Source organism: Lygodium microphyllum, chromosome 29, assembly GCF_053477565.2.
Source record: "Lygodium microphyllum isolate KBCC chromosome 29, Lygodium_microphyllum_v1.1.10, whole genome shotgun sequence".
NCBI classification, from domain to species: Eukaryota; Viridiplantae; Streptophyta; class Polypodiopsida; order Schizaeales; family Lygodiaceae; genus Lygodium; species Lygodium microphyllum.
In genome coordinates, this window is record NC_141163.1 from 122,924,006 (window position 1) to 122,941,852 (window position 17,847).

The window sequence follows — 17,847 nt, forward strand, 5'->3', positions numbered from 1 at the left end:
GAAAAGGATGACTTGGCAAACCATCCTCAATTGTTTCAGCTCAGAGTTTCATTGTGAGAAACGTTGAAAAGCTATTGTTGCCCTACTCAAACTACCATGGAAGCTCTCACCTATTGCTTAGCACCACAAAAAAGACTATTGCCCCCTCTTGTATGATGTCATCTACACTAGAAGGACCTTGGGCTGCTGTCACCTACTTGTGAAGGTCTCCAAAGTACTGTCACATACTATAGGATTGATCCTTGGTGGTTGCAAATCACATTAGCATCCCCTCCTTGCTCTCTAACAATCTCCTTCTCTCTCACAATAGTTGGAACAGACTAGTTACGTGATAATGCATCAGCCACAATATTTATTTATCATCAATATATACAATTTAAAAACGAAACATAGAGAGAAAATTCACATATCTCATATGCTTCTCTGACAAGTTTGTCTACGTCAAAAAGTATCTCAAAGTTTGATGATTTTTCTCCACTATAAAATCAATTCCCAACAAATAATGTTTCCATGTAGACAGTGCATGAATTACAACCAAGAGCTCTTTCTCATAGGCATGTAAATTCTTTTATGCACCATGGAGAATTTGGCTCTCATAAGCCACAATACAGACATCATGCATCATAAGAATAGCTCCAATGCTATTACCACATGCATCACACTAAATGAAAAATGACTTCCTTAGATTGAGCAACACAAGCACAGGATCTAAAGTTATTTTTTCCCTTAACTTTTAAAATGTTAAAATTTCTATTATTGTCTATCTAAATGGCACATTCTTCTTCTATAAAGCATGTAATAGAGATGCAATTTCAACAAACCCGCATGCATATTTCTTATAGTAAGAATACAAACCCAAGATGATTTCATGTATATTTTTCAAATATGGCTATGATTGTATTGCCTCAACCTTTGTAGGGTCCATACGAATACCATCAACCAATACAATGCTCCCCAAAAAGTGGATTTCATGCAAAAAAAATTCACTTTTCTTGTCATTGATAACCAGCCTATGCTTATGCAGTTCATTAAACACAATGTGCAAGTGCTTTCTATACTCTGCATCATTCTTTGAATAGACAATCGTGTCATCAAAGAAAGTGACCAAAATCCTCTATGTGGCTTGAAATATGATCAGTTTTTGCGATCACATTTGCAACAATTTGTGATCAGTTCTCAAGTTAAAAAGTGATCAGTTTATACTCAATTTTCAATGGTTTACATTTGGTTCCATGGATAGTAGCATGATAGTAAATACCATTGACAATTTCAACCATGGTTTATGTTGAATTAATACTTTTCTAAAACAATTGGAAACATGAGTTATGGATGCATCCAATGGGATTCTAACAACACTTATGGACTAATTTTCATGTTATGTTATGTATATGCTAGCTGGAAATTTTCAGTGGAATAGGGGCATTAGTTCAAACAGTAGCTACCTTGGAAGTGATTGAGAGAAGTAATCCGCATATATTTTCAGAAATGATATGAGATCTTTCTCTAACTTAGACATGTTCCCAACATTCTCACTATCATCTTTATCCTTAGTAAAAACCAAGTACGCTGAAATATGATTTTTCATTAGTTTGGAAATGGCAGTTGCAAATACAACAAGGACAAATTCTCCTTTCAACTTTACATCAAGTGTGAGTGTCTTTCCCTTATGTTGAATAGTGATTGCTTTTGCACAAGAATCAATCATTGCATACATATGCTAACACCATGGTGTTCCAAGCAATACATCACAACCTTCAAGTGGAGCAATGAAGAACTCTTCACTGTCCATATATCCATGCATATGCAACCGAAGCTTTCTAATGAGTAGTGTGACAGGCTATGCATGGCCTTTACATGTCATTCCAGCTTCCCCCATGGGTCCCATCTCATCTTCTCTAATGCCTAAATGGGCTACCATCTTAATAGAGGTAAAGTTGGCTCATGCATCATTATCAAAGAAAATCAATGCATGATGATCCCTAATTTTGCCCCGCATTGTGCACAATTCAATAGTAGTAACACCATTGGGCTAATCACTAACAACATCAAGCACCAATCCCACTAATGTTTTGGGCTTCTTTCCCTTAGGATCTCCCTAATTTTTTATTTTGCAAGTCCCTACCTATTGGGATAGTCTCTTGCAATGTGACCCTCCTATTCACAATGAAGCATTATAGCCATCAATTCCCTACGTTGTGTGAATATTTTCGAGCCCTTTCTTTGCTATTTTGGCCTCTTTTCAAGCTGATTTTTAGATCTCTCCATTTTCTCAACCTCAAACAACTTTTTATTCGACTTCTTCCCACTCTCTAAGAAGTGTGAATCCTTCCCACACAACAAAGTATCTACTGTAGCAACAAACTAAATGAGCTAAGACATGCTAGACACGGTGGATTTAATGCAAAAATCCCTAATTCCTTTAGAAATCCCACAAACATATATTTTCACCTACTCATAAAGGGGTACTGGACGATAAGAAGTGATGAGCAGCAATGCATCCCAAACTTCTTATTATATTGCTCCAAATTATTACATTCCTTAGCATCCAACTTATTCCAAGTTGTCATAATGTCCACCTCAAAGGTACTTGTCAACTAATTCAATGCAAATATTTTCTTGAAGTGTACACATGTTGATGGTACTCTACCTTGCATCAAAAGAGTGGACCACCATTGCAATGCATTCCCCTTCAAGAAAGTGATTGTATTTCGAATCTTCGAGGACTCAGTGATGTTTCCCCCTAAATAGGCTACATCAAACTACTAAATGAAAGTCAAAGCTTTCAACCTATCTTGTGCACCATTGAGGGACTCAAACTTCACTGCTTTTTTACTCTCATCATAGTCTTCTACTGCCCCTTTGGGTGTTAACTTCTCGTACACTAGCTGCTACAAAAAAGGTGCATTCATTGAATTTACATCAAAACCAACACCAAACAGAGCATTTGCATGACTAGCACTCATTCCTTCAGCCCCATAAGCATTTGTTGGTACTGATGCATTAGCTCCATCAATGCTTCTGACTCCTACAGCAAACGAAATTTCCAATATGCAATCCAAGTACCAGACTTGTTGGCTTGTATAAACACTACTTGATTCCATCTCATCGTATGAAGACATTGTTGTAATTTCTCACCTGAGAGTAAAAAGCAACACTAGCACAAAACTTTGGCTTGCAATCAGGTGCCTTGGGTCCACCAAATCAAGGGATTGAGTGGCATCCCGACAATGGAACCATGAAACCAACCTTCCTCTTTGAAAAGGGTGGTAAAACTTGATAAAGTACTTAATTACAGTTATTAATAACTAAGGGTTTACAGCAAAAATCCTCCTACTATTCACCAAATTTGGTTGAGATCTATTGAGAATGACTAAGAAATAATGATATATTTTAAGAAATTACTGGAGAAGGTGAGAGAATGCAAGATAAGATGGAAATCTAATTTTCTTCACGAGAAAACCCTAAAATTTGCCTAGTACTTGCTCTAGTTTGCATTTAATGCAATCACCTACTGCCAAGCACCTCTCCAAAATGGTGTCACTTGATCAGCAATGTTTCTAAATCCATTTTTCAGCATTATCCAACCATTTAATTAATTTATAAAATTAAATAATCCTAAAAATTAATTTCAACCCTTCTAACCCAACCCAATGAAGGGAGGTGAGCCCTGAAGTGGAAGCACAAGCGGGAGCAAGAGCTATGGTGGAAGGAGCAAGAGTAAGATAGAGAGACACACACAATGTGGGAACTCCAACAGTCACAATGTGTGAGGAGCCTCCCCTTTATTCAAATGTCACTGAAAGAATAAAGAATGAAATGATAGTGATGGGTGCCCATCGCCTGCAGTGTGCAAGTACGGGTACTATCAATGTAGTAATACACGGCCGGCTAGGCAAAGGTGCCTTTACCCCCAACAACCTCCCACTTAAAGGCGAATTTGTCTCAATGAGTGAAAAGAAAAAAAAGAAAAGGCAATACAAGATATACATGGATACAATAAGATGAGAAAATATGTTATCTCATCCAACACCCATCAACCTCCTAAGGAAGGCAAAGTGCTCTGTAGAAAGGCTTTTCATGAGAAAATCTGTAAGATTCTAGTCAGTTGAGATCTTAACAAGGTCAACAAACTTGTCCTCAATGACCTCACAGATGATGTGATATATCACCTCAATGTGTTTTGTCTTCACATGGAAGACCGCTAACTGGATAGCACTCATAGGATCCGAATGCAGTGTAGGGATAGCATCTGCAATTCCAAGGTCAGCAACCAAATGATCCAACCAAATGGCCTTCTTGCAAGCCTTAGTGACTGCAATATACTTGGCCTCTGCAGTAGAAAGAGCCATAGATTTTTGCACCCTGGACATCCATGAAACAACACCTCCAGCAAAAGTAAACACATAGCCAAAAGTGGACTTCCTACTATATGCATGTCTTGCATAGTCAGAGTCAGTGTATCCCATGCCTCCTATATCCTGGCTACCATAACATATGCACATATCAGCAACGCCCTTCAGGTACCTCATGATACTCTTCACGACATTCCAATGCCTCTTGCCAAGTGTAGCCATATAACGTGCCATAACACTAACTGCAAATGCAATATCTAGACGAGTGGCTATCATGGCATACATAAGACTGCCCACTACGGATGCATAGGGAATCTTGGCCATCTCGGCCCTCTGCTCATCTGTCTGCGAACAATCGGTCTATGATACCTTCACATGAGAAGGCAATGGACATCCAATAGGCTTCACATCCTACATACAAAAGTGCTCAAGGACTTTATGGATATACTCCTTCTGTGACGACAGATAGAGTAGTCCCTGAAACCTATCATGTGTAATGTGCATGCCAAGTATATAAGAGGCATGTCCTAGATCTTCCATCAGAAAGCTCTTGTTGAGCTGAGCCCTAAGAGCATCTAGCTCATCATGAGCATTCCCTATTAAAAGCATATCATCCACATAGAGTACCAAAATTAGTAATGAACCATCACTGACTTTCTTCATGTGCAAGCACGGATCCATAGCACTATGGCTGTAGTAGTCTTGTGACTGCATGAATGAATCAAATTTTTGGTACCATTCCCAAGGTGTCTGCTTCAAGCCATAAAGACTCTTTCTCAATCTACACACTAGGTATTCCCTACTAAGCTTTGCAAAGCCCTTAGGCTGCTCCATACATATCTCATCATTCAAGTCCCCATGTAAGAAAGTTATCTTGACATTCAACTGATACAAGTCCAAGTCAATTTATGTAGCTAAAGCCAAGACTAAGCGTAGGGTGGTCATCTTAACCACAGGAGAGAAGACCTCATGAAAGTCAACACCATACTCCTGCTTAAAACCCTTTGCTACTAGTCTGGCCTTTTATGCCGGCCTGGGTGTTCAAGGGTACTTTCAACTTGTATACCCACTTGCAAGGCAAAGCCCTCTTGCCACTAGGCAAGGAAACCAAATCCCATGTACAATTCTTATGCAACGAGTCAATCTCACACTACATAACCCTCTCCCAGGAGTGACTATCACCCCTGCGTATAGCCTCATCATAGGTGAGAGGCTCTCTTGCATCTATAACAAACACACAATTTATGGAGGGCTCATAATGGTTAGGAGGTCGTCTAATAGAACACCTCAATGCAGGCTGTACTGCCTGTCCAACATTCTATCTAACATTCTGGTCATAAGGACGACTGTTGGTGCAAGATGTCTAGCTAGCTATGTGGGAGCAGAGGGCTCCTCCTGAAAGATAACCCTACATATCTCAACAACTTTCTCGGGCTGCATATGCATTTTGTCCTCATAGAACACAACATCATGGCTACGGATCACTTTCTGCACCTGTAGATCCCAAAGACGATATCCCATTTCACATGCATCTCCATAGCCAAGGATTACATATTTCACACTTTTAGGATCCAACTTACTGTGTTTGTCCTTAGGCACACAGCAAAAGGCCTCACATCCAAAGACATGCAAATGAGCATATGAGGGAGGCTTTCCTGTCCATACCTCTCTGCAACCTGGAAGTCAATACCACTGCAAGGTGACCTATTAATGAGATGCATGGTAGTAGAGACTACCTCAGCCCAAAAATATTGTGGTAAGCGTGCTTGGCTAAGCATAATGCAGACCCTCTCCTGGATAGTCCTATTCATACACTCAGCCATACCATTCTGGGGAGGAGTGTAAGGGACAATCAATTAACACTTAATACCCCACTCATCACAAAACTACTCAAACGCATGTGAGACGTACTCACCCCCATTATTGGTCCTTAGGCATTTCAATCTATGCCCAAACTGATTCTCAGTGAGAGCAGGCCAGCGCTGAAAGACAGCCAAGACATCAAATTTATGCTTTATGGAATAAGCCTAAACCTTACATGAATAATCGTCAATAAATGTGACAAAATACTTCGTACCCCCTAATGTGACTGACAGGGCATGGGTCCACATACATCTGAATGCACAAGAGCCAAAGGCTCACCCATGCGCGGAATACCAAACTTTTTATGTGAATTCCTAGTCTGCATGTCATATAAACAATGATCACACAACTCAATATGCAAGTAGTCAAAAGGCGGAAGATATTGCAAAGCACTAAGCATTTTCATTCCCTTAAGCAACATATGCCCAAGACGAGCATGCCAGAGAGATACATGTGGGATAGAACCCACTAACAAAACATAGTCAATAGTACCATATACAACCAAGGGGTAGAGGCTACCAGACTTGGCACCTCTTGCAAGAACAAGCCTGTCACAAGTTATCTTCCATGCAGAATCACCAAAGCATATACGATAACTTGCATCATCAAGCTACTTAGCAAACATAAGGCTTTTAGTCAAGGCGAATACATGACGTACATTATGTAGAAAAAAAGTACTACCAGAGGGAAACTATAGAGTGACATCACTAATGCCAACAATAGCAAGAGACCGATCATCACCTAAGCGCACAGTACCATATACACTGCGATAGGTATGAAACCACTCATGGCAGGGGGTCACATGAAAAGACACACCCGAATCCAAGAGCCAACACTACATGAATAGACTGAGCCTCGGTCAGCTAAGAGGCATCACATGAAGGGCCTGCTAAGATGTAGTCACTGTCAGACTCCTCAGGCTACATGACATTTATCTCCTCAATCTTTACACTAGACTTTGTAGGTATAATGCTGTGATCATTGGATTTCTCCTGCACTTTTTCTTTCCCTTTTTCTTTGCGCTTGTCATTCCACATCTTATGGCACTGCGGCCGTATGTGTACCGCAATAATGGCATGTAAGATCAAACTTATGTCCATGGGACTTGCTGCGTCCACATGACTTAGACTGAGACTTCTGAGAGTCCTTCCCATGACGATCATTATCTTTCTTGCCACTTCTACCACCTCTAATAGATAAAGCATGTGAACTGCGAGAAGCATCATTGTTTTTCCTATTAATTTCTTCAGTTAAAAGAGCACTCTCTACATCTTTCAATTTCAGCCCATCAAGTTTATTGGTACAGATCGCAGTATGAAATACATCCCAAGACTCAGGTAAAGCACCAAGCAACAACAAAGAATGCAGATTATCCTAAAACTCAATACCTTGTTGAAGCAGATTCTTCATGATAGAATGAAACTGGCTAAAGTGAGCAGATAATGGGGTCCCCTCCTTCATGTGAAGATCCATCAATTGTTTAAGCCAATATATCTATGAAGCAGGGCTCTGCTTTGCATAAAGTTTCTGAATCTTTTTCCATAGATTCAATGTACTCTGATCTTCATCTTCAATAACATTATTATGGACCTCTTCAGAGAGTGATAAAATGATAGTGGAATTGCATAGTGCATCTAAATTAGCCTAGTCATCATCATCCATATTCTCACGTTTAATACATTTGTTTCTTAGTGGCTTAATCTGCAATTTTTGCACCAAAACCTACCATATTTGAGACTTCTAGTAGCCATAGTTGGTGCCATTCAACTTGGCAATTTTAAACAAAGCCTTATCTTTGACCAGCTATAATGAGTCAAACAAAGGCAGACTATGCAAAAACTAGCATGTTGTAATTAGTAGTAAACAAGCCAAAACCACTACCAAAACAAGTTGAAAATAAGAGAAACTACTAAAATGACCATCTATCCACCAAAAGTACCAAAAGTATATCAAAAAGCCATTATTAAGTCTTTAAATACATCACAGTCCTCATAAAACAACTTGCTATAATAAATCACAACAGTGAGAAAAAGAGAGCAAACGATGAGCTAACAGTGATCCAAAGTCAAGTATGACTACCAGGTCTAATCCTACATGAAGCGAGCATGTAACAAACACTATAATAGCCAAGAACCACAGACAAAGGTGGGTGTATGCTCCAAGAGAAGACAGATCAAATCAGCCCAAAAGCATCCAATGTAGACAAGTATCTATAAATAGCATAGACATGTAAGGGATCCTAGTCTCATCTACTCAAGAAGCTCAACTGCATAAACCACAAGCTCTACAATATCCAGAGATAGCACGAAGCTCCCACTGGCAAAAAGATCGATGTCAATCGAGCAACCAAGCTCAAAGATAGCATGTGAATGCATAAGGCATCATGGAGCCAAGATCGTATATCAACGGAGCATCCAAAGCAAGAGGTCAGTCAAGCATAACCTATAACATCCAAGACATCATGTAACAGTCAATGTCAAATCTCTAACAACCCAAGTAAGCATCCAAGATCTCCAAAGTATACAAATGAACACCCAACTGAAGCTCCAAGTGGCAATCAAACACAGACAATGTAAGGAGCATGCATTTTGGTATATGCATCAAAGCATGTACTGAAGGGTCAAGCATAGACCATATGCATAATTACTATCACAAAGCATGTCACTATAGATCAATGTCAATCAAATGCCAACCAAGACGAAGCTTCATCGAAGCTCAAAAGGCATTCTGTAGCAATACAAGACATGCCAACCTCCGTATACATCTGTGTAGTTATAGGAGTCACTCAGGAAGCACCCCTGACCAATAGGTAGAGCATACACTGACCAAATAGGCTTCAGCCCTGGTTATTACAGCAATAGATTCACTATCAAAACTGAGTAAATCAATCCTCAAATGAAGCTCAAAGCTACCTCAAATCATGGGCATATAATATACCAATGTATTACCATCGATAGTACACATCAGGAGTGCATATAGAACACCCAAATCGTAGCCAGAAGCAATAGGCACATAAATCCATGTTAAAATAGGTTCATCCCTGTTGTATACAACATTGAATACACTGTCAAACCAAGCTATTTCAGCACCAAAATCAACTCCAAATCCAACCCATAACACGGGCATAGCATTCCCATACATGTAGACATCACTTCAACATAACCGAGCATCATAAGACCAACAAAATTGACCATAGAAACATCGAATAGAGTGCTACCCTGTATTTCCAGCCAACAAACCTCAGCCAAAATAGAGTAAATAAAGTGGTTAAATTTGTCCAAAATCAACTCCAAGCAATGATATAGCATCCCCGAATATATAAGCATCAATCGGGCATCGTCCAACCAATGGCAATGAGTGTAGACATCAAAGATAAGTGCTAACCTGTTTTATGACAATGTGGACCGTTATAATAGTCCAAAACTAAAGCTTAGCGCTCAAATGGAATGCCAAGCGTGGAAGGATCAATGCCAAGCATCAAAATCAAGTGTGTAAGTGCTTGTATAGCTACCCAATGAAGAAGATATACTATAGGAGATGAAAAACGTGAGATGCTGCTAAAAAGGGTCTGTTTCACACAATGTGATGATGCACCACCAAGTGAGGGCTATGGGGGCTATTCTAACTTACTCGAGAAGGCTCAAAGAGTGCCCAAGAAGAATGCAACCGATAGGAAACTCGAACGGAGTGGCTATGGCTACCAACAACGAGATGACTGTTGTAGGTATTCAAATGGAAGTTGAGAGTGTGCCACGGACCAAGCTTGAGCTCGCAAAGAAGAAGGCCCTAATACCAATTGAAGGGAGGTGAGCCCTGAAATGAAAGCACGAGCGCGAGCAAAAACTATGGTGGAAGGAGCAAGAGCAAGAGAGAGATATACACACAATGTGGAAACTCCAACAGTCACAATGTGTAACCAATCTTTCCTTTATTTAAATGTCATTGAAAGAATAAAAAATGAAGTAACAGTGATAGGCGTCCACTGCTTGCAATATGCAAGCGCGAGCATGGTCAGTGTAGTAATACAGGAGCGGCTAGGCAAATGCGCCTTTACCCCCAACACCCAAAATTACATGTGCCTATCCATAATTAAATTGGCCGGACCATTTGCAACTTGGAGTGGTCCCCAATCTTTATTGACCCTTAGACAACATTAATTAATGCTAGTCCCTAGTGTCAATACTGACACTTCTTAGCCAAATAACTGTCCTAGGTCAAAACTGATACCAATTGACTACCAAAACCCAATTGGCATAACTTATCACAACTTTTACCCTTGACACCCACTACATCCTCGAGATCCTTAGCATGTTACCATGAAAATAACTACCATGTGCATGACAAGTGCTAAACAATCTTGCACATTTTATTAATAACTTAATCAAATGTTATCAGCAAGACTACAGCATCTCAAATTTTCACATTCTGATGATATATCACACTAACTTCTCCCATGGGTCTCATATCCTCTACAATGCCTAGACAGGCTATCATATTCATGGAGATAAACTTGGCTCGTGTCCCATTAGCAAAGAAGATTAATGCATGCTATTCACCAATTTTGCCCTATGCTCTATATAATTCAATAGCATCACGATTGGGCTAAACACTAACATCTACCATCAAACCAGCGAATGTTTTGGGTTCCTTCCCTTGGAATCTCCCTAATTTTTTAATTTTTTAGCTTGCAAACAAACAAATGTTTTGGACTTCTTTCCTTAGGATCTCCCTAACTTTTCGATTTTCCAACGTGTTGCCTATTAGAACAATCCTTAGCCATGTGACCCTCTTGTTCACAAACAATGCATTTATTTGTAGCCCTTAATTCCCTTCATTGTGCAACAGCGCTTGAAAAGTTCTTGTTCAGCTTCTGATCCATGCCTTGGAAGCCTGAATCTTTTCCTCATAGTAGGATGGGAAGTGCAAGCTATGGCTTCAAAAAGATAAAGGGTAGTGGTTTATAAGTTTCTTGGCCACCCAATGGGAGTGGATGTCATGATCCTCCAATGGTTTGAGCGTCTCTACTTAAAAGAGTTAAGGACAAGCTCCTCAAACGGCTTTAGTTTCAGGAAATCTAAGTGGGTGAAACTGCAGAAGCTTTTCAGGGAGTTATTGTGGTCATATGGCCAGGATAGGAAAGTTCATTGGGAGCAAGTGATTGACACTAACAGGTGCAGAAGCCTGGTTGTTGAGAAGCTTTTTCTGAAAGTTAGTTGGGAGCAAGTGATTGAGACTAAGAGGTGCAGAGACCTGAATGTTGAAAAGCTTTTTCTCGAGTACAAAGGGCCAAACTTTAGCTGTCGCTGCAGAGGATCCACCTTAGGCAGCCTTGGGTGGGAATTGCAAGATTCTTTCTGGCAGCAGCAAACAATGCTTAGTGCAGGTGCCTCCTGGCCTCAATTGGGAGGGCAAAACATTTTGTCTGCATACTAGGATTAAGATAAAGGGGTTTGAACCAATTGAGACAGGAGTTTAATCTAGATGCAAGAAGCAAGTTGGCTTCAGGCTAAAGGGCTCTTGGCCCCAGCCCATTTGATGGTGGGAGGAAGCCGATTGCAGTTCTGGGTATTCAATAATTGTTTTTTGAAAGCAAGGGCCTCCTGGAGAGCTAGATTTCCCAATGATACACTGTTGGTGTAGATGAGGTGTGTGACAAGCAGGGTCAATGTGTTTCTGCGTAAGGCCATGATGCAGAAACTTCCTCGTAAGGATAAGGGTTTAAAGTTCAAGAACATGAACTTGAATTTTTTTTATCAACTTGAATTTTTTTGTAAGTCTGAGGATCTTTCTCACCTCTTCAGGGAGGGCCTAGAGATTTGAAAAATTTGGAAATGTTTTTAAGATATTAATGTATGATGCTGGATTCCAGTGGAATATACTACAAACGTGTCCTGCTGGGGGATGCTGGATACCTCAATCATGAGTCTTATTAGCTATGGCCCTTAGTCAGAGGGACCACAATGAAGAGAGGGGTATGGCTTGTTAGCCATGCTGTTTTCCATGGAAAAGCCAGGTTTTCGGAGGGATACAATATAACTTCCCCATCTGCCTTAGAGAACTACTGGCGGTTCTTAAGTTACTTAGGAAGAAAAGCCCCACCTTTAGGGTAGCCTATACTCTTTTAGCAACTAGCATGTATAAACTCATCCTGAGCATGTCAAGCTTGATGGTATCCGAATTGAATACCTTTACATGATGGAACAATGTAAATACTATACAAATTAATGTGATCTCATTTGTTCGCATTGAAAAAACAATTCACTTCTTTGACCCTTCATATATATTTGAACTTCCATTATCTTGGCCTTCCACTTCAATGACTCTTCATTCCCAGGACCTTTTCCTTTGAGCTTTCATTAATTTGACCCTCCATTCTCATTAACCTTGACCTTCCTCTTTTATAACCCTTCGTTCCTATGATTCTTGACATTCCATGAAAAGGAACATCAAAATTAACCTAAATGACATTCGTATCTTCTCACAATGTTATTGCTCTCTCTATAATCGTAATCCCACAAAGGGACACATTCACAGAATTTTATTGCTGATACAGGATCCAATATACCATGGCATCAGTCTGAAACCACTGTTTGAACCATTTAAAAAAATCCTGGAGTCTCTCCCTTCATATCAAACCACTGCAATAGCAAGTGCAATGCATTACATACCCCAACAATTGACTATGGTAGCTAGCAACAAGCTACCTAGCCACTATACCACCATGAAGAGTAAGTATTACCAGCACCACCCACCCACCAGTGAGTAAAAAATGTACAAGAACATGAGCAAATGTTATTCTTTTAATTATTATGTCAATATCATATCCACACTCGTGTGGAATTACAGTCAATACCACCACTTCACTTTGAGATTGGTCTCAAGTTGGTCTCAAGTTGATCATTCTAAGCAAGTCAAAGATAGGAAGGCCCAATTATTTATACTGATAAGCCTCCGTGCTTGCCTCACTTGGCTAACCATAATATCTGACTTGAAGCACCGAATGTCTTCGTGCTGCAAGCCCACAGAATGTGATTTAGTTGGGAGACCCACTGCTGCTAACTATGCCGCAACCTCCACTGCATTTGGCATTCTGTTGACTACAAGGAAAAGATCACCTCTCCTGATATGGTGCAGTATAGCAGAAGAAGCAACACCTACTTCTCAAGAGTGCTGCTAAATGGGTGTGCTTCATGTACATCAGCCTAGCAAGTCCAGACAAAGTCTGGAGCATCAAGCCGTTTACCAGTAACTGTCCTGTAGACATACAATTTGTCAACAAAAGAGCTCCCAAAGTGATCAGTAATAACTTCTACATTCAGAGATGGCATAGCTTCAGCCAGGGCTGAAGCTCCATCAACAGTAACATTACATGAAGACATCCAAAGTGACCTCATAGACTGGTACTTCTGTGTATTAGAAAGAAGTGCACGGTCTCCGAACGGGCTGTCACGGATTTCGAGTTTCCGAAGTCTGGAGCAACCTTCCAAGATCATCTCCATCCCCATATCAGTTTCTCCAGCAAATGCCAATGAAATCATCTCCACTTGCTTGGCATACATACCAATGTAGCGAAAGACTTTGTCTGTAAGTAGCCCAGATAGAGAGAGTCTCCTAAGATTTTTACAGCATTTCACAATAGCTCCAAAACCTTCATCTAGGGGCTCCTCAGTCACGTAGTCTGGCATTCTTGGCTTCAAGATGCAAAGCCGGAAACAAGTCAGCTGTGAGCAGTTTGTTGCAACCATTTCAAGGCCAGCATTTGTCATCCTTCCACAAAAATAGAGAAGAGTGTTCAACTTTGGACACCCAGTAGAGATGGCAACAATGCCCACTTCTGAAACAGATGCTTGTTCATTCGTGTTTGGAAAGACACGCAATTCTTGTAGGTCCTTGCAAGTTAAGGCCACTGCCTGCAGCCCCAAGTCTCCAACAGTGTCAAGCACCTAAAATTACAACGCAGAGTAAGTAAATGAGCAAAGAAGAAACACAACCTTCTATTCAGATATAGCACTCTGCCCCATAACTTGCATTATCAAAAAGGAACAGATGCAAGGGATAGTTGTGACTTTCTTGTAGAGCATGCCCAGGAAAATCAATGCAGATGTGATCAATGCCCAAACACGAACTAACTCTGATATGGCTTCATCACATAACTTTTTGGAACAATAGGATGCACTGAACAGAGTAGGAAACATTTTGCAAGCGCCAACCTCCCCACTGAATTATTATGAGTTATTCCACTAGGTGTAATGAATCTTTCACTTACTGAGAGTCGCTGTAATTTGTAGCAGTGGCTTATGAGTTTTATCGAATCAGATGCTTGAATTTCAGGTGCATAACTCAAGTTGAGGGAGATAAGGTTACTGCATATTGGATACAGAGCTGGCAAACACATAGAAGCAACTTCCCAGAAAACAGATAAACTTTGTAAATTCTTGCAGTTCAGCATAGTCTCCTCTAAAAACCTAACTTGCAGAGCTTCTGTTGCCCAAAAAGACCCAGTGCCAAGATCTACAAGCTGTGGGGCTTTTAGTAGAAGTCGTTTCAGCTGATCAAATGACACTGACAAATTTAGCTTGAGGCTCCGAAGAGAAGAGCACCTGGCAACCAGTCTCTCAAGAGATTCAAAGTCCACTTCATTCTTGGTACATGATAAGTTTAAAGAAATTAGTGACGTAAATGCTTCAGGAAAAAAACTGAGCCAACGTCCTCCAGCCTCCTCATCAACTTGACATTCGTGGAGCTCCAGGAATTGCAAATGCCTGTATAAAAGGTCCCCCCTAAATCATTTTAGTAAAAGATACTTAACAAAATATAAAATGTGATACTTTGAATCAGGAAGACTAACTTTGAAGTAAACTCAAGACCAATGTACAATAGACCAGTGTCCAACAGCTCCATAATGCCTTAGATTTAAAGTCAACAAAATAAGCTTCAGCACAATCACTTCTCTAATTACATTTTCCTCAATATAGAGGCAATGTAGCAGTTGCTTGCACAAAGCACAGGAAAAAGCAAGAAAGTTCAGTTTTCTCACACTAATCAGGGTGATTGCTAACCAGTGCAAATCATGTCATGTGCTTTGAGAATGTTAAGAGAGCCTGAGAATAACTGGTCTCCATTAAAACTGGAGATGAATGACTGGGGCACAGCAAGGACTGTCTAATCTACTGCCTACATGCCCGAGTTCCTACTAGGCCAACTAGCATATTTTGTTGGTTGCACACACAAAGCAATCTGGGTTTGCCAGCATTCTAAGGGCTGTTACACACCAAAAACATGCACACGCCTGCCATGAGGAAATGATGCCGCATATCCAGGAATAGATATGCGGCATGGATCCACAATGTCTGGTGCTGAAAACACTTGTGGGGAGGGGAGTGTGGCTGCCCATTGGCAACTAGCACCCAATGTCAAAAACACTCTTTGTCTTACAAGACCATCACAGGTTTCAAGGGCCCTTATTTTTCCACTAGACCAATGACTTCTTCACAAGGGACTATGGTGTCCATTGCACATGTGTATAGACCCTGCCCACCACGAACTTTTTTTTTTGTGTGTGGTGTGCAGGATTCTGCCCAGCATGTAAGCACCCTGAATTTTGCTCACATTATGCTTGCATATCCCCTAAATGATAATGTGCAACTATGCCAGTACAATCCACTAGTTCAAAGGAGGTACCTGCAGTTCTGTGCAATTGGAACCAAGCCACCAGTGCTGAACCCATCACAGCTTGTAAGAACCAGAGCTCGAAAATTAGGAAAACAATGAGCCACCAGAGAGAGGCAATTGTCTGTCACCACCATTCTTTTCAGTCGCAATTCCTCAAACCAGGGGTAGGCCTCTGCCAAGGCAGTGATCCAAGGCTCAGCATATGCCCCCCAATCAGGGGGTACAAACCCAAAATCTGAGAACCTCGGTTTTCCTTTCATGTACAGAGATTTGAGATTTTTGAACCTGCCAGTGACAATAGCTGGAGAGACAGAGTAGCAATTTCCAATGAAGAGACACCGGCGATTCAGTGCTTCCACACGATGCCATGCCTTGCAGACCAAAGAGACCAAGTTCCTGTCTCTGTGTGTGATTAAAAATGTCAAGACATGTTCCAAGGCCTCCTCTGGGAAGGAAGACATGAAGCAGCCCAGCTTCTCGAACGGAGTAAGGCAAAGTATGCAGGATCAGAACAAAAGGTTGTCCGGTTCTTGAAGGGAGCTATGCACACTCAGAAAATCAAGCTCTTGTGTCACTTGAAGCTGCCCTGTTCTCTGAGAAAACCAAGCTCTGAAGAAGGGAATTGGGATCATCCTGATAAAATCCTGCTTCACGTTATCGAAGTTACCACAGTGCTGTGCCCTTTTTCGGCCATGGGAAGACATTCAATGTCAGCTGCAGATGAGAAGGCTGCCATGCTCCCACCTCACCATCAAAGGCATAGATTAACTCATTTATTACTATGACTGCCTCTGCCGTTGCTCGAGTACCTGCAATCTGCGGCCATGATCAGCACATGCACCACTACTACACCTATTGTATTGCGGAAAAAGGATTGAATAAGTGAGAAATTGATTGTCTCGGAGGCGACATCTATGATCTGCATCCACTTGTGAATTGAATATGGTCGGAGGCGCTGCTACAAGCAAGAGATCTCGGAAGATAAAGAGGGTACAGACAAAGGAAAAGGGCAACCTAGGTCTTCAGGCTGCATATGAACAGTGAAAGGAAGAAGATAAAGTCGTAGATAGGCCCGTGAAAGGGGAGAGCAATAGTTACAAGCCCTAGCTCCATCAGCTGCTGCTGCTGCTGCTTCTTCTTCTTCTTTCTCTCTCTCTCTCTCTCTCTCTCTCTCTCTCTCGCGTATGTGAGAGTCGATGGTGACGCCGGACAGCTTGCAGGGCAGCACCCATCCCGAGGAATGCGACATCTCGCCACCATGACTGCCGTTGTTCGTTGTTGTTGAGCCGCTGTTGTAGGGCCGTTGAAGTGTGAGAGACTTTTTAACATAATTTCTTTCTGCCCTAGTCGCGAGTCTCTCCCGAGTCCCCACCTCCCTCATCGAGGAGAGAGAGAACTCAGCCATGTGAAATGTGACATGTGGCATGCGAAAATTCAATCCAGATTCTTACTTCTTAAAACATAAATTAGATTAGATTATGATGATGACGTTAGGAATGATAACTAGATAATGACGATAGTAGTGATATAACACTTTAATAGTGTGCGCACGTGGAAGACAGAGCACGATCCTTGTCCTTGTGGGATTATGGATATTCTAAGCTTTTTTATTTCCTGTGGACTCTGTGGAGACTCTAAAATGTATTAAAGTGATAAAAGAAATAGAAATAGTTTGGGATTGCAAAATTGAATTAGGTAATATGCATGATTCACAAAACTATTCAGTCTATCTTTAATTAATTTTACTTCTTACTATTATATTATTTTTACTATAAGTTTGGAAAGCTTTAGAGGACTTCTTGAACCTACTTTTTTTTCCAAACCTCCATTTTTCAATCAAAATCCTCTCCTCTCCCCTTTTTCTCATAGAGCTTCTTGAACCTACCCCTTTTTTCAAACCTTCATTTTTCAATCAAAACCCTTTCCCCTCCCATTTTCTCACATAATATCTCTCATTTTC

General features: G+C 40.8%; 1 protein-coding gene across 1 annotated transcript; it reads right to left on the bottom strand.

Moving 5' to 3' along the window:
• Positions 1–12,997: 12,997 nt before the first annotated feature.
• Positions 12,998–17,171, bottom strand: LOC148011100 (transport inhibitor response 1-like protein Os04g0395600). Its single transcript, XM_087671347.1, has 3 exons — positions 15,897–17,171; positions 14,482–14,977; positions 12,998–14,158 (listed from the first exon to the last, which is right to left on the bottom strand). Exons 1-3 carry the CDS (start codon positions 16,346–16,348, stop codon positions 13,418–13,420), a joined length of 1,689 nt encoding a protein of 562 aa, XP_087527473.1. The 5' UTR covers positions 16,349–17,171; the 3' UTR covers positions 12,998–13,417.
• Positions 17,172–17,847: the final 676 nt, after the last annotated feature.